General features: G+C 31.7%; 4 protein-coding genes across 4 annotated transcripts; 2 read left to right on the plus strand and 2 right to left on the minus strand.

The window, feature by feature from the left end:
- Positions 1 to 4,571: 4,571 nt before the first annotated feature.
- On the plus strand, positions 4,572 to 5,358 carry LOC114188737 (wound-induced protein 1-like). Its single transcript, XM_028077369.1, has one exon. It carries the CDS (start codon positions 4,820 to 4,822, stop codon positions 5,330 to 5,332), a length of 513 nt encoding a protein of 170 aa, XP_027933170.1. The 5' UTR covers positions 4,572 to 4,819; the 3' UTR covers positions 5,333 to 5,358.
- A 12-nt stretch (positions 5,359 to 5,370) lies between these two features.
- On the minus strand, positions 5,371 to 6,510 carry LOC114188518 (senescence associated gene 20-like). Its single transcript, XM_028077091.1, has 2 exons — positions 6,505 to 6,510; positions 5,371 to 5,997 (listed from the first exon to the last, which is right to left on the minus strand). Exons 1-2 carry the CDS (start codon positions 6,508 to 6,510, stop codon positions 5,476 to 5,478), a joined length of 528 nt encoding a protein of 175 aa, XP_027932892.1. The 3' UTR covers positions 5,371 to 5,475.
- Positions 6,511 to 8,258: 1,748 nt separating this feature from the next.
- Positions 8,259 to 11,728, minus strand: LOC114188519. Its single transcript, XM_028077092.1, has 6 exons — positions 11,571 to 11,728; positions 10,501 to 10,831; positions 10,309 to 10,393; positions 9,869 to 9,955; positions 8,828 to 9,058; positions 8,259 to 8,341 (listed from the first exon to the last, which is right to left on the minus strand). Exons 1-6 carry the CDS (start codon positions 11,726 to 11,728, stop codon positions 8,259 to 8,261), a joined length of 975 nt encoding a protein of 324 aa, XP_027932893.1.
- Positions 11,729 to 12,855: 1,127 nt separating this feature from the next.
- On the plus strand, positions 12,856 to 17,491 carry LOC114186536 (28S ribosomal protein S29, mitochondrial). Its single transcript, XM_028074471.1, has 7 exons — positions 12,856 to 13,280; positions 13,415 to 13,581; positions 14,483 to 14,694; positions 15,858 to 16,112; positions 16,230 to 16,316; positions 16,587 to 16,759; positions 17,139 to 17,491. The coding sequence occupies exons 1-7, from the start codon at positions 12,970 to 12,972 to the stop codon at positions 17,248 to 17,250; spliced, it is 1,317 nt and encodes a 438-aa protein (XP_027930272.1). The 5' UTR covers positions 12,856 to 12,969; the 3' UTR covers positions 17,251 to 17,491.
- The last annotated feature ends 141 nt before the right edge of the window (positions 17,492 to 17,632 follow it).

Consider the following 17,632-nt stretch of genomic DNA (forward strand, 5'->3'; position numbering starts at 1 on the left):
ATGTTTAATATATGTTCAATTTATTAATTTTTGTTTAATGTTGTAAGTACTAATAATCTTATCATTGCACAGGGATTAGTGCCCGCCATTCAGGACTTATTACTCACTGCTGAGCACAGGTTTTGCATAAGGCATCTGTATGCAAATTTCAGAAAAAGATTCTTTGGCAAAAAATTAAAGATACTCATGTGAAAGGCTGCTAGGAGCACACACCCAGCAGTTTGGGAAAAATGATGTTAACCATTAAAGAGTTAAATATTGATGCTTACAGATACCTTATTCTTATACCTCCAAGGTATCTCTATTGTACAAATATCTGATTTCTGTACAAATACATGATTTCTGTACAAATACCTGATATCAATACTAACGCTATTATTCATGCAGGTTCTGGTCCAAGTCTAGATTTAGTGGTCGAGCCATATGTGACACAATTGTCAACAATATGAGTGAAGCTTTTAATAGTGTCATAGTGGATGCAAAAGACAAACCCATAATCACCATGCTCGAGGAAATCAGAGCATATGCCGTCAAATTGGACATAACAGGAACAATTGTCCACATAAGCCTGTGGATGAGCAGACTGCAACACCTGCTGAGACTGCATCAGATGCCCAACTGCTGAGAATGCACCAACTGCTGAGAATGCACAACTGTTGAAACTCAAACAACTCAACCACTAAGGAATGAAGTAAAGAGTCAAGCAACACCACTACCAACACCATAAGAACCATCTCAACAGTTTAGGATGAAATTACAGATTATGAAGAGGCCATGATAGCAGTTACAAACGTCCTAGTTATTTCTTTGAATTTCTGATGTAGAATTCATTATTGATGTACTGCATTTTGACTTTCCTTAAACTTCGTTCGTTCAATCTCACTTTTGCCAAACATGGATGTAGTGCATTTTGATGAGGATGAATTAATGTTATGAATTTAACTTCTTCCCGACTTATATCAATTTAATTTTTCTCAAGCTTAGATCAATACCACTTACTTCAATGCTCAAATTAAGATGTCATTTTGAACATGTTGGGACTAATATCAACATAATCAAACTAATTCATTTCTTCATCTAACAATAGTACACAACATATTGGACTTTAAAAGATTACACAAAATAACAGTACGAATAATACAATAACAACACAAGTGAACCCTATTACTAATTGCAGCCTCTTCTCAACAATCTTCAATGACTTCTCTAAATCATTAATCTGCCTCATTTGTGTCATGATGATGACATCCTTTTCATCAACACCACCATTTGAAGAAGTTGTAGCCCACATTATTGGAACCACCACTTTGTAAATCAATAAACCAAAAACTAAAACCAATTTATTATTAACACAACAATAAAAGCAGATTGTACCCAAAATTTTCTACCAATATTCTTTGGAGTTTTTACCATCCTCAAAGCTGCCATATCTCCGCAGCTACAAATCGGGGTTAATCCATTTCTCGTTGAACCACCAACAGTGCACGAAGTGATACGGTTGCCTCCAACGATTACAACCAGAGGTAAAGGAAGAAGATTGAAACCATAACATACCTATATAATGGGATTGCAGGAAGAAGATTGCAGCAACACCAATTGGAAATGGAGGAACAAGATTGCCAAAACTCACCAACTGCCCAAACATTCCTTACCAAAACCCTAACTCATTTATCTATCCCCAAATATCTAAGTACCACACCTGTACAATACACGTAACACACCATAATACAAACCGTGTCACCTGTACAATGCTCCGTTAATGATTTAAAAGACGTTATAAAAAAAGGACAAAATAAAACACGAATTGCGCAAATGAGCATCATTTTAAACATTATGTCAAAATAAAGATCATCCGCAACAAACACTACAAAAATGAGAACAAAAAGGTATTTAAGCTTTTTTTTTCATTTGTTTTCTTATTTTATTGTTTTAGGAAAGTTTAGCTATACATATCTTAAATTAAAGATATTTTTAAAATAAATTCATAAGAGATATTATAAATTAGTTTACAACATGCTTCATTATTTGTTATTCAAAAACAAATAAATAATCCAAAGTAATAGATCGTGATAACATAAATAAATAATATTTTATTAGTACAAAATCTATATTATACATCATAAAAGTTGAATAACATTGATTATTTTATTATTGCATTTCCCCTAGAATCACGGCATTTGTTTGCCCATTATGCCACTTATAAGTTCTAGAAGAAACCATTTAGATTGAGAGAATATTTCTCCAACTTGTGTCTGCTTTCAGAGGTTAGCAACAAAAACCAACTAATTACCTTACAAATATGAATCGTAAAAGAAAACAACAAAACCTACTTGTTCTTATGTATTGAAACAAAAACAAAACAATGGCACCTTTCACTGGCCACTCATCTCTTTCAAGTTCTAAAATTTTAAGCATGCACATCAAAATCTCTTTACAAAATAAAGAAGAGTCATTGTATAATTCTTCAATGGTTAATAGATTTAATTTAATTATGCATCCTTTTCCATTTTTCTTTTTTCTATTCGAAAGTTTGCTGCACCTAACTCAACAACAACTATAACTATTAGTTTATCCATACTAATGATATCGACCAATTAAAAAAATAGTTAATAATATACTTTCAGAATAAAAAGTAGTTTACGATATTTCAATCCCTATAAAACTAAACTATTTTAATTTTTATCCCTTACAATTTTATAAGTTATAAAAAAATAATCAGAATAATTTCTAGTGATACATATGGCACATAAGTATAATAACATGTGAAGAATGTCAAAAGCACCTATAGCATTAATATATATTGCATTTATAAAACACTATTTTTTTATTGTGTATCTATAAACATATAACAAGAATACAAACATTTATTACATAAAAATATTATTTTTTTTATCCAAAATACTAATTCATTTAGTGATAATTGGATATATTTAATATTTTAAATTAATATTTTTTGTCCAGGCACACATAAATTCTTTGACCTTTTCTCTTATAGTAGTTGATACAAATTTCGTAATTAGAGAGTTAGGTGAGTCTTCTTGACCGCCATCGAGTTTCTGGACGAAGAATCAGTCAAATGTTAATATTCAGAGACACTAATCACAGAACATTCTCGCCAGAAACAATTAACAAATGTGACTAAATGCTTTTGTTTCACTTTAAATATTGTTTTATGAAATTAATAATGAATTACAGTTTTTTTTACACGTATTAGGAAAATCAACAAAATTATACATGTCTAAAACTTAAAATAAGCAACCACAAATTTTTAAGCAATGCTACTGAAATAATAAGAAATTAAAAAACTAAACGCGAATACAATGAAGAATATTGCAGGTGATATTTAACGAGCGTTTGGAAAATAGCTTTATATTTACCGTAAACGATAAAAATCACGACTAAAATTAGCGTCTTATGCAGAAAACGGTATTTCTTGGCTTCTGGTGGACGCGCGTCAAGTTTGGAAAAAGAAACCAACGCGGATCATATATTTTGGTTACGAAATGACTTATTCATCAAACATTTATCAGCAAGAAGCTTTGATTTGAAAGTACAGCCAATAAAATATATATTGAAAATATTTCCACAAAATTCTCTAGAGATACTCCTAAAAGTCAAAAAAAAAAAAATCATTACAGAAAATTAATTTATAAGCAAATTTAGAATAAAAAATTCGGACATCACTAATTTTAATTTATAACAATATTTCCCTTGTGTTTTATTTTTTATATATTTTTTCTTTGTTATGGAAATTTATTTCTTTACCTCTTCTAAAATGATTATAAAAAAAAACGTTTTGACAAAAAAAAAATACAAAATTGTTAATTTACTTGCAATAATAATATGATTATCAAAATTATCGATTTACCTTAAAGAAAATGATATTGCAAAAACTGAGTTGATTTTCTCCATACGTTGAGGTAATTTAAATAAGAATGAATATAAATATTTTACTAATAAAGTTAAGAAAACTTTAGCATAATGCGACGGGCTTCAGCATATTTTTCTTCAACTCCTTTCACTATATGCTTCCATTTGCAATATTCTAACAACTCGAATCTATTCAAATGGAAATCTACAACTTAGTTGCTCAATAAATGAACGATCAAAACGTACTACTTTATTTATTTAAAGTTTATTTTTATTAATATTTAAATTTAGAGATATAACTCCTCATCTTATCCTTTAAAATTTGTTCTAGAATAGCCAAATTTCATATTCTATAATCGATACAATCTTCAAACGAAGCCACCTCAATCTTTGAAAGGTCACCAACTCACCTTTTTCCCATTATATATGCTCCAATCCGAGGATTCATATAATGAACTTGATATTATATATATATATATATATATATATATATATATATATATATATATATATATATATATATATATATGTATGTGTGTGTGTATTTTTATATGGAACTTGCCTTTTCACCCTTATCTACATCTCCTCATCTTTCTTCATCAAATTAATTAATCGCAACATTCCACCCTTTGACATTAATTTAATATAATTTCTGGGTTCTTATATAGAGTTATATACACTCAAAAGCAATACACCAAAATCAATATCATAATTATTGGCTTCAACAAAAAGTAAATATATCTTATAACACGACCATGAGTTATATGATTCAACTAGTATAAGAAAAAAACACCGCACTTACACCAACGTTACTAACAAATAAAAACATGCCGAACAGTGTTTTTAAATCACATAATGTTCTGTCGGGGAAAAGGTTGTTTAAGTTTGAAAGAACTAGATTTGTTGTTTATATGATATATTCTAACATCAACCGTTACCTAAGAAACCCATGGGCTACAACCGTTCTTCCACCGCCAAGATCATCCCCGGAAAGGCCGAGCCGGAGAAGCTCTCCGGCTTGGCGGCGGAACACGAAAAGCGCAACCGAGAGACTGTGAAAACGGTGTACAAGGCGCTGCGCGATGGCCACACGGAGGAGCTTGTGAAGGTGGTGAGGACAGAGTTGGAATGGTGGTACCACGGACCTCCTCATTGCGAGCACATGATGAGAATGTTGACCGGCGAGTCAACGGCGAAAACCTTCAGGTTTCGGCCTCGGAGGATCAGGGCCGTCGGAGACCGCGTGATGGTGGAAGGGTGGGAGGGGGCGGGGGAGTACTGGGTGCACGTGTGGACACTCAGCCACGGGACCATTGCTCAGCTGCGCGAGTACTTCAACACCTTCATCACGGTGGTGCTTCGAGTTTCCGAGGATGGTGATGAGGCTCGGTTGTGGCGGAGCTCCGACCGGGTCCGGGTTCGGGTTCATGGGTCGTTACCGGATCTCGTGGTTTCAGTTTAAATCACGTTGTTTTAATAACTATATATAGTAGGTAGGTATTTCCGTTTAAATCACGTTTATTTGAACAACTCCAAACCAAAGCAAAGCATAATAAGACTACAATATTAAAGGCTTTTAAAAAGTGATTTTAAGATTTGTGTGCGCTAGATTGCTAGAATAAGCCCAGGCACAGATTCATCACAGAGCTTACTTTGCCAAATGCATTGACACGTGGAGGCATTTGGAAGTACTTGTGTTAAGCGAGTCACGGTGACGGAAGTGTTGACGTATTCTTTCACCTGGGTTATGACCCCATCCACAGTGACAGTCCACGCGTGGACCCACCACACCAAGTGGGCCTCATCGAACCCTTCTGCGATTACCACAGGCCCAAACCCAACAACATATTCAGGAACCGGTGCCTTTGAGGAGGGTGGTGAGCCCGTGAGCCAGGGAACCAAGTGCTGTCGATGGGATGCTGGGCCATGGAACCACCACTCCAGGTCTTGGGCCACAAGCCCATCCAGTGTCTCGGTTTGTTTTGAGGTTAGGGCCTCGTATAACTCCCTCACCACTCTCGTGTTGCGCTCCACATATTCTTCTTTGCATTCTTCTGATTGTGACTTTGCCAGCTCCAAAATACTAATTAGTTCGAAATTATCGATTAAACTCACTGTAACCTTACTCTAATTGAATGCTAGATTAATAATGGATTAATGGATGAAGATGAATGTGAGAGAGGGATTCTCTTATATAGTGGTGGAGATGACATAAAACAATTTTGAAGTGTTAGGTATAGAGTCATCAAATTTTTTTTTCAGTTCTACTTTTATGTGCGCAATATTCCACTACTAAAGTTCTTTATATTGTTTTCATTTTTTGAATTATACATAAACAATTTTCATATATTATAATTAAAAATGCTCGTCTGTTATATGACTCAATATTTTCATATATTGTTTTATAAGTGTCATATATTTATAAGTATACCTTTAGAATATATTTATTTCGTATTTCTTATAAATAGTAAAAAGTTTCATTAGTTTTTGTTTTGTATAATATACTTAAATTTAAAATTCAGAAAGTATCAACGATTTACTATTTTTAATTGTTTTTAAAAATTGTGTAAACCTTCTTATAAACCTACAATATGTCTTTAAGTAAGATAAAATACAATATCCCAAAACACCAACCCGCATTTTCATTTTACTCTTATAACTATAACTTAAAGAAATACTTTGTTAAAAAGTTGAGATAATAATATAAATTCATTAAATAATGAAAAGAAATATCGAAGATTTTTTTCAATAACATTTATTATGTTATCTTCAAACGTAACATAGCAGGTCGGTGAATATTGATGTATAGCCACGTAAAATGGCGATGACGTGTGAAACACCAGCGTGTTAGGAATAATGGGGTATTTGGTTTTGCATTCAAGTTTGTTTTTATTGGGCCACGTCACAAAAATGGAATACTCACAATTTAATAAGAAATTGAATATATATATATATATATATATATATATATATAAATTAATCGCGCTATCAATTAATCTTATGGAAAATATAATTAAATAATGCTATGTATTAACAGCATTTACTAAGTGAAAAATGATGAAAATGTCGTAAGAAAATATATCAGTCCCAAATATAGTATAATGAATCATGATTTCAAATTTTGTTGAAAAATATGTTCATATACAACTCGTGGAACCGCATTGTGAAAAAAAATTATTTTCAAAGTTTAAAAATATAAGATTTGCAAGAAGAAGGATAAATATAAGGGTTAAATATGTTTTTGGTCCCTTAACTTTCAGTGAATTTTGGAATTAGTCTATTTCGAAACTTTGGACCAATTTAGTCCTTCATCTGTTGAAATGCGTGGATTTAGTCCTTTTAATCAAATTTTGTTAAGTTTATTTGACATTTCAAGCACGTTTCATAATAGTATTTGACTTAACATTAAAGCAAAAATGTGTCAAACAGTATAAATAACTCAAATACAATCCTGAAATACGTACAAAACATCAAATAAACGTACCAAAATTTACTAAAAGTTAAGGAATCAAAAACATATTTAACCTTAAATATAAATATGAAAAGCGTATATATTTTTGTGTGTATAATCGTAGAAAGAAATGTGAAATAATACTTAAATTCTGAGAAACAATTAATATATGTGAAAAATGTAAAATAAGTTGAAAATCATACATGAACTAAAAATAAGTAAAATAAACAATATACCATAGACAAATCTATAAATAGATTGCCTTAAATTAAAAATAATACTATAATATTTTATTTAAGTTTTATTAGACTCGTCAAAATTTCGTCAATGTTTTTCCTAAACAAAACCTAACAAAAATATATAATAATTAATTGGTAAAAAAATGTTTTAACTTTTCTTCTTCCTTATAATAATTAAATGTAAAAAGTTACAACAAGAAACGTCCCTCTAAACAATAAATTGGGGTCATTTGATGAGAATTTGAGTCTAAAATTAGAGCATGTTTAACTGTTGACCTTCCACTTTAAGGCTCAAACGTCTCTTCGTCAACACCAAAGGTTCCTTTCAGGGCACGTTAGGTTATATTTTCAAATGTTTAGCTTTCAACAATCATTACACTAACAAAATTATTGTATATTTAATTAATATTAACACTATGATGCAACTACATGTTATGTTATTATTTTTCATCAAGTGATAATTTTACTGTGGTGTGTTCTCTGAAATCAATGCAATTTATGTCTTATTATTGACATAAATTATTTATAGTTTAATTCAAAATCTGCATAATTAGTAAATCATTATCGGAACATAAGACATAAAACATATAATTTATTTAGAATATATAATTAAGAATCATGATTGAATACTACAGCATTTCTTAAGAAGTCACTCTTATTTGAAATAGAAAAACAAATTGTAACTAACATAAACAACTCTAAAGGTTCAAGTTCACGTGAAGAACTTTGTCAGCACAAACTGCTACAATAACTGGACCAACCAAATCACCGATAGCACAACCTGAAAAAAAAAGGAACATCAAAATTAGAAAGCCAGAAATAAAAAAGAAAAAGATAAACCTTTCGTAAGTTAGTGACAATTTTTTTACCACATTTTCTAATGTATTTTTCTAGTATTTATAACAATATATAAAAAAAAAATTTCTTTTATGTCTATATTTCAAAATTTTAATTTTATCCTTTAAAATATAATTATTTATTAATTTTTTGAAAATTAACTGTTATTTTTAGAAGCTTTTTATAAACTGGTCTATCTCTACTTTTTCTTTCTTTTCCTATTTATCTAACTGTTATTCTTTTATCTTTTTTGATATATTTCACTTTATTTCTAATAAATAATTTTATTTTATATATTAATTTAATAACATTACAATATCATCACCTATTAATATAATATCACACATATTTAATAAATGTGTATACACAAATGTGATATCTAGCTTGTATAAAAGTAAATAGTGAGAATAAGAAAAATTGAAATTCTTACCGACCCACTGGCCAAGTGAAGGACGGATGAGGGAAGCACCAATCCCTCCCCCAATTGAGGCAAAAATAAGAGATGCATTGCACCTAACTGTAGCTAGGAAAACCTTCTGTCTAAGAACCCTAATTCTCACATCATTGCTTAAATTTTCATTCTTTGCCTTCGACTTAAAGAACTGAAACACTCCAACGCCTACTTGGACAAGCCATGATGCTGAAACTCCAAGCATATACCCTGTACACAAATATCATCACCACAGTACCTTAAGTCAACTATAACCTAATAAAAGATATAAACTTAATTAAAGTTAGATACGTTTTACATTATATTTCATTTTTAAACTACATTTTAAAGTATTTAGTTCATGTATTTTATAAAAGTTATGAAAAATATCATTTCCAACAAATAAATATAAAAGCTAGAGTTAAATATATTTTTGGTCCAAGTAAAAATTAGAATTAATATCTCTTCAATTTTTTGTCCAATTTAGTCCTCCAACTTTAGAGATTGTATAGATTTAGTTTTTTTTAACCAAATTTTATTAAGTTTATTTGACTTTCAAACGCATTTCATAATAGTATTTAAGTTGTTTATATTATTTGACACATGTTCGCTTAAATGTTTGATGAAAAACATGTTTTAAAACAAAATTTGTTTAAAAGAACTAAATTCATGATTACAAAGACCAGATTCGTACATTTTTTTTATAAAATAAAAAAAAACTAAATTATACCAAAATTAAAAAAAAAAAAAGACTAATTTCAAATTTTATTAAAAATTAAAGACAAATAATATATTTAACCTTACAAATTATATTATAATTTAATGTAAAATCTCATATCAAGATTATAATATAATTTACGGTGAAACTTCATTTATCACATAGAAAACACTATTTATTAAAAAAATGTTGTTTCCATAACCTTCGTATATTGTAAAAACTAAATATTTAGTAATTTAATTTAGAAACAAAATCCACATTTTTATAATAATTTAAGAGTTAAAACCATATTTAACCTTAACCTTATTTTATTTTGTTTTTACCTCTGAAAGTACTTTTGCTCACAGAGTAGATGTAAACTAAAGTAGGCATTTTCCTTCCAGCTTTGCGAGCAGCTGATTGAGGAACATCTGTTCAAGAGACCATATGAATTCAACAAGCATAATATTTTAAGACAAATCAGTATCAAACAATCATAAATATGTGTTTTTAACCCGAACAATAATATTTTAACTACTAAATTTTGACAAATTTTTCTTATAATATGATATATCATTTTTAAGTAGTTTTGACATATTTGAGAATAAAAAAATAGAAAAATAAAAAATCACTTAAAAGATGCCACCTAAGATTATAAAAAAAAGTTGTCAAAATTTAGTAGTCAAAAAATCATTTTCCTTTTACTATATGTTTATTCTCATTATTATCATCTTCTCCAAGGAACATATAGGAACAAATTTTGAAGAAGCAAAAAATGACGCACCTTTAAGTAGTTTCCACGCCATTCTTCTTGAAACATAATACACAGACACTCTTTCTAAAATGCGTCTGGTTGTCACCACAGTGACCTGTGACAAAATCCAAAACAAATAAACTTATTATTAGCTAATTTTCAAACATGGTCTTTTTGAAGTTTGAATCAATAAGGAGAAGACGTAAGATTAATTAGGTTTACCTCACGAATGATTTGCAACAATGAATTTTTGAATGGAACACTCAATTTGCCATCATTGCCAAGTTTGTTCTGTAGAAACTCAGCATCATCTTGTTCCATTTTTGCATGAGGCTCCATAAGAGGCAAATAGAACATCAGAAATGATCTCAATGTAATGATTGAAAATGATTTCCATTCCAAAGCAGAATACAAAGGTTTGAGCTCAATTTTGTACTGCTTGTTGGTATTATATTTTAGAGAATCATGGTAGAAATATTTCCCTCCTTTTCCCATACTAGGAATGTGATCTTCAGAAATCATTGCTCCAGCATCACAATGAGCAACTTGTGGCCTGAAACTGAGGTTTTGTAGCTATAATGTTAATATAAACTCTTTGTTAACCTTAGAACGAAGAATTCTTTTTTCAATCGTAACAAATTTTAGGGGTGGTAAAATGGGTAAACTTGACTCATTTTAGTCCGTCCCGCCCTTCACACGTAAAAAACGGGTCAGTTCGACTGACCCGTCACTAAAAAATGGGTTAGACAATTCAACATGTTCCGCCCCAAGACGGGTTGACGGACCAACGGGCTAACCCACCACTTTTTTCTTCTTTTAATTTTTTTTTATTTTCTTTTATTTCTTTTCAATTTTTGTTTATATAATATAAAAAAAATTTGATTTTTTTAATTATTTTTTATTTTTAAACATAAAACAGGTTGACAGGCTAGGCAAACCAAACCACAACGGGTTGACAGATCGGAAATTCTAACCCGACCCGTCCTTTTCTTGGCGGACTAATGGACCTGACCCGCTTTAATATGCCTAACAAATTTCAAAGTTAATTATGTTTTTGTCTTTAAACTATAACTCAATTTTGGTAATTTATCATACTAAAAAACAGTTAACAAATGAAAAGAACATGATTCATGCATTTTTTCGGCATGAGAATCTATCGAAATCAAAGGTTGAGATAAAGATAAAAACAAAAATCGCGTTATAATAAACATAATTAACCCTACTTTCTTCTTATATCTATGACATCAATGATTAAAATAACATGTTGATATTAAAGTGGTGAAAGATGATACCCAAAGAAGTCCTTGGAGGAAAAAGATGTGGCGGCAGCAAAAGAGGCAACAGTAGCAGATGCAGATGCAGAAAACAAGGAAGAAGCTTGGTAGGTCCTTTCCGTGTTAAAGCGTTGGTTTTTCTTCCATAGATCTAACAGTAATGTTAGTCCCGCCATTGTAGGTCCTTACAAGTTACAACATTAATCAGTAAGTCACAAAACGTATCCTCAACAATCAATCATAAGATTCACAACATTATATTTAACGAAAAATCTACAAATGCTTGGCAAATGACAACTATTGAAATTTCAAATGGATTTGATTATGTTTTCCGGAATAAACTCATTTGAGTTTCACATGCATTGCAACGATCTTCACATTTTAGGATTACATATATTTTGTTTAACTCATATTCATAACTATTGTGTAAACAAAATGATGCAACATTAGCATACCTTGACGTGAGTTTGAGACAAAAATGGGGTCACCAATGTCAAAATTCAGAGTGGGAGAAACTACCCAAGTGAAGGTGGATCTAGTAAAAGTTTATGGAGTTAGAAGAGAGAGAAGTGATAACAGTTAACAAATATGTTTGGAATGTACAAGACACTATTTGTGGTAATTCAGATCTGTGACTTGTCTTTTTCCAACACCCACAAGGTCTTATATTTCATTACTTTATGGTTAGTTTTTTTTTTTTTTTTTCAAACGAAGTGTAAAGTTAAATATAATAGAATTTTTCACCAAAACCATTCAGAGAAATGTCAAGTTGTCACAATTATAAATATGCACTTCATTCATCATTTATATTAATTTTTTTTAAATAAGAATTCGAGTTTGCTTTTTTTAAACTAAATTAATATTTTAATTGATTTTTGAATACTCAAATTAATATTAGTTAGTGAGATCAAACTCTAATTTTAATGAGAAAACTATATCAGACTGCCCTAAAATATTGAATATTAGCTTTCTTTATTATAATGCTACCTTAGATTAACCGGCTCTTTTTCAAAAATATTTTTTTATGCAAAAAACAAAACTTTTTTATTGTGCAATTTGAAATACACTTTTTACTTCTACATCCAACATAATTTTTTTTTTCAAATTACAAAGTCTGAAAAACATTTTAAACCAAAAGGTCAAAGTGAAAGTTTTCATATTATAAAGATGCCAAAGGAAAGTATGGGAGTGCAAAAAGAAATCCGAGCCCAGTGACCAAAAGCATTTATGAAAAAATTTCTCTGGTCCATGAATGAAGAGAGAAATTTTTTTTTGGAAAAATACCATAGTACCCCAAAATTTCATTCATTCTTCTTCTTCCTGTCTCAATTGTCTGGTTTCCCAAAACCCAAAACAAAAACCTCACATTTCTGCACTTTCCTGTGAATCACTCATAGAAAACAAAACAGCAAAGGAAATGTTACGGTCCCTTGCTAGAGCTGCAGCGACCCATCATTCATGGAATCTCAAGCTCGCTCCTTTCTCATCTGTCAGCCACACTTCTAGGCCCCCAAAGCCCACAACACCTTTGAAACCCGATCCCAAAAAATCCACCGCCGCAGCCGCCGCCGCCGCTCTCTACGATGAACAAGAACGTATTCGGCAGCTCGCCGCTGATGACAAAAACCCTTCACTTGATGTGGGGCGTAATGGCCGTCCTCTCTTCACCTCGTCACCTTCCCTCTCTCACCTCTCCCGCAACGACGTCTGCACCTACTTTAAACTCACGTACTATTTCTCTCCAACCTCGTTTTTCATTGTGGCATTTTGTCGAACACTTTTTGTGCGTCTTCGAGTTTCACTTTTTTTTTTTTTTTTTTTTTTTCTGGATTCTGCGATCCTGAGTTGGTTTGGTTTTCCAGGAAGGATACGCTGAACGCGGTTTTGCCCGAGGGATTGCCAGTGGGTATGGTGAACGAGTTTCAGGACTCAATGCGGACGGCTTTACTTGTTCGCCAGAGCTTCTTGGATCTCCGTGATAACTTCAGGCGCGTGGTGGATCCACCAATGTGGTCCTCTAATGGTAAAGGTGCGGTATTTGTTGTTTTTATAGCCCCAGATGTTTGATTCTGATGGATTATTTTTTAATGCATTATTAGGCTCAAATTCTTATGTTTCAATTTTCATGATCAAGTAAGCTTAGGAAGATAAAATTTGGTAGTGCTGAGTCATTCACTGCACCAGCAAAACTCAAGTTAGAGTTGAAGAAGCAACATAATTTACGGCAACATTAATAAGTACTATCATTTTCTCAAAAATTGTATGAACGCACACACTCATTGTCTATTATGCCAGTGTTAACTTACTTGTAAGCTACAGTCTTCTATGACGCTAGCTTGATAGCATCAATGTGCTAGGCTGCTGGAAAAAATTAGGCCCAAGAGCCTGTCCCTTTTTTGGTTTTTATCCTGCTAGCAAAACCAGTCTCCTGTAATCAAATAGATGATGCTTCTAGTCCTTATTATTCGATTGTCCAATCAATGATGCTTTAGTCCTTGTCATATTCAAATACAATATCATATAGACACTCAACGCTCATCTAATTCAAGAAATAATATAAAGAAAATAATTTCAAATAAAATGTTAAATTCAGTCATGAAAGAGCAGGCAAATATTATTTTTTTAATTGTTTTTGCTTGTAATTTAATCATTGAAATCGTTTAATTGTTATGTATCCTTTTTAGTTAATCAGATAAAAGCACTTTTATAATTTCATTCAAACACCTCTTATCATTTTGGATATGCACTTGAGTCTGTATCTTCTAAACACTATATTAACTTACCATAAAGGAGCTTTTCACAGTAAAAGTTTTAGATAATTTTTTCAAAATAATATTATCTAAACAGACCCATCATCATGTATGGTCAGTTTGTTATTATTTGTAATAATATTATTTTTTTACTGCCTGAAAATTAAATATTTTTTACAGGAGTTAAAGTTAGAAAGCAAGTGGTGTTAGATGGTCCTGTTAGCTGTGGGAAGAGCATTGCGCTTGCAATGCTTGTTCAGTGGGCTCGAGAAGAAGGTTGGCTAGTTTTATATGTTCCTAAAGGCAAGGAGTGGACCCATGGAGGATTTTTCTACAAGCACCCACAAACTGGTTTATGGGACACACCTGTCCAGGCTGAGAATGTTCTCAAGGCAAGACCGAATTTTAGCGATTTTAAGTTTAATTGTGTTTGCTCTTTTAACTCGGATATGCTAAAGCCATTTTTCTGTGACCTGGCCATTCTTTAGAATGTTACAGAAGGGAAAATGATGAAACAAGGTGTTTCTTGATGACTAATTTTGCAACAATAAGTCAGTTTATTGACGACTGCATAGTTGCCGTGGATGGTATAATCGTGAAATGTCTGTGTTAGTATGGATCAAGCGGTTTCCTATTCCTGGGTCGATTGGGAATCTATACAACTATTTGTATTCACATAGTTCACCTGGCAGTTTACCTATAACTGTCAGTATTATGTTTCAAATTCTTAGATGCATATTTATATGTGAAAATGTGTTTTTGGTACCCAAACTGTCAAATTGATGAATTTAGTCTTTCAACTATAAAAAATATTTGAATTTGAATTTAGTCCCCTTTCCAACTTTGTAGGGGTGAAGAACCATTACTCAATGTTAAATTAAAACATGAAAAATAGACTAAATTCACATATTTTGAAAGTTGGAGGATTAAAGTCTTAAATTTGAAATTACATGGACCAAAATTAAGTTTGAACTTAATTATAGGGACTAAAATCACATTTTTCTCTATCTATACGTAGCAACTTTTAGCGAATAAAGAAAGAATGTGTATGCCTTTCTGTCAATTTTGTTAGTTTTTTAAACTGCATTCTTGCTTGGTCTTTCTTTTCTTGAATCCTTGTGAGAGTATAGTTGTTTTAACCTACCCTATGGTGTTGCATTTATCATTTTCTAATATTGTATCCGTGAAATGCAGTCTAGAGGGGAATATCCAGATTATCCTGTGATAATAATGTTGTGCACTATGGCTACCCATTTTCACTGTTGCCGCCCATGTTATGTAACTTATTATGATCTGGCTTATTATAGTTCTCAAGCCCTATACATATAGCTATCAAAACAGATGGGTGTTTAATTAAATAAATTTTAAATCTGAAATTCTGAGGAACAAGGAAAATGTTTGTGCTTATTTGTTTATTTTGATTTATTTTGATTTGGTTGCCTGGTTTTATTCTACATATTAATATTAGTATAAACCCTTACTGTTTTGTTTTTGGCTTCCTAGATTCATTACGCTGAGTTGTTTTGAATGTTATGTCTGTCTCATTTATTTCCAGGATTTTTTGAAGTACAATGAGTCCTACCTAAAGGAACTTCCATGCCAAATATTTGATCCAATCGTATTAGGTGAGGGTGCTGGTGTTGGATGGTTGAAAGACGCTGATTCCTTGGCAATTCCTGAAGGTACAAATTTATACGAGCTGGTGAAGACTGGTATTGAGCAGACACATGCAGCTGTTGGAGTGGTAGTTCGTTTGAGGAAAGAGTTATCTCTTGTTAAAGACAGGCCTGTCCTTATTGCAGTAGATCAAGTGAGAAACAAATTCTTTGATGCTAAGTGATACTCATTCTTTGGAATTACTTGTTTTCAAAATTGGGTTATTTTATATTTTGATTGTCTATTTTCTTTTGTGGTTGCCTGTCTCCAGTATAATAACTGGTTTACATTCAGTGAATATGAAGAGCCAGTCACTATCCGGTCTTGCCGGCCAATACATGCTAGAGAACTTACAATGGTTGGTACATTGCTTTGTTTTTACTTTAAAACATAGTTTACAATATATTGCATTATAAATTATATTTCTGCTTCTAGAAATGTGCTAGTTTCATGCATTTTTATTGGGTTGCTGTAAGCTTACTTCTTTGAAAATGTTGGTCATGGTTTTGGTGTGGGCTGGGAAAGATACCTTTAATTTCTGGCATCTGTATTTGTCTTCCCTAATTTACTCGTGTCAACAATTAGGTTTTTGCGCCAATGTTTAGACACCTCTTTCTTACTATTGCAGGTGAAGGCTTTTAGATCAATGATGCATGATGATATGATGGTAGGTGCCTTTTCTCATTCAACAGCGGTAGGAAAACTTCGTAAAGAGTTACCAGATGTCCCAGTAGATGCTCGTGTTATGTTTCCTCGATACAGTTTGGACGAGGCCGAGACTGTGTGCCATTATTATTTAAGGTATGCTTACACAGTCGTCGCAAATCATCTGCTAATAAACCAATCATTTGTTTTATGATAAATTTTCCCTTCACTCAACTTTGTCAAGTTTTTCTATTTGAAATGTATCATTGTTTTGGCAATATCCCATATCTGAGGTACATCAATTCATTTCGTAAAAATAAGGAGATACATTCTAAATTTTTAATTTCTCCTTCATCAAGTGACTCTTAATGACCTTTATACTCTTGGATCTATCATTTGTTGGTTATTGTTACAGCAATAACCTCCCTAGTATATATCTAACCTTTACCATGTTTTGGTTGTTACTAATGCAAAGAAATTCCTTAGCTTGATAATTTGTTTCAGTTTGTTGAAGTTGTGTCATTATTTTTGACAGGCAAAGGCTGATTCGTCGCGAAGCGTTCTCAGAAGAAAATTGGAAGAAAATTTACTTCCTGTCCAATGGAAATGGAGCAGAGATTAGGGGGTTGGTTCCTTTCATGCGATGACAGACAAAAGATGCATTATTTTTCACCATTGAGATGTGTTCTGATTGCGATTTTTAATAAATCTATATCTCCCCTTTCCTTCACCGTAGGATACATATGGATTGCTATTGGCAATGGTCCATTTCAATCCTTTTGATTAGCATTAACAATCATTCTCAAAGGCGATGTACTATTATGTATATTAACCACTTGCATCTTATAGTTTCAGAATCAGTAATACTTTTTTTGACTTTCGCTATCTTAAACGTTATTTACAAACTAATGTCACTCAGAAGAAGCACAAGTATCCAACGTATATTTCATTTCTCTCTCCTTGTTGTATAAACACTGTTAAACAAGTATATAGGAATATCAATGGATCATGATGAATTATTTTATACTT

This window comes from Vigna unguiculata, chromosome 6 (genome assembly GCF_004118075.2).
Source record: "Vigna unguiculata cultivar IT97K-499-35 chromosome 6, ASM411807v1, whole genome shotgun sequence".
NCBI lineage: Eukaryota > Viridiplantae > Streptophyta > Magnoliopsida > Fabales > Fabaceae > Vigna > Vigna unguiculata.

Excerpts from the sequence above, each read along its gene's own strand:
- LOC114188737 (XM_028077369.1), top strand. The coding sequence starts at position 4,820 with ATGGGCTACAACCGTTCTTCCACCGCCAAGATCATCCCCGGAAAGGCC.
- LOC114188519 (XM_028077092.1), bottom strand. The coding sequence starts at position 11,728 with ATGGCGGGACTAACATTACTGTTAGATCTATGGAAGAAAAACCAACGC. Across the intron at positions 10,832-11,570 it reads TCCTCCAAGGACTTCTTTGG|GCCACAAGTTGCTCATTGTG; the intron begins GTATCATCTTTC and ends CCTCAGTTTCAG. Across the intron at positions 9,059-9,868 it reads GAGCAAAAGTACTTTCAGAG|GGTATATGCTTGGAGTTTCA; the intron begins GTAAAAACAAAA and ends ATTTGTGTACAG.
- LOC114186536 (XM_028074471.1), top strand. The coding sequence starts at position 12,970 with ATGTTACGGTCCCTTGCTAGAGCTGCAGCGACCCATCATTCATGGAAT. Across the intron at positions 14,695-15,857 it reads AGGCTGAGAATGTTCTCAAG|GATTTTTTGAAGTACAATGA; the intron begins GCAAGACCGAAT and ends ATTTATTTCCAG. Across the intron at positions 16,760-17,138 it reads GTGTGCCATTATTATTTAAG|GCAAAGGCTGATTCGTCGCG; the intron begins GTATGCTTACAC and ends TATTTTTGACAG.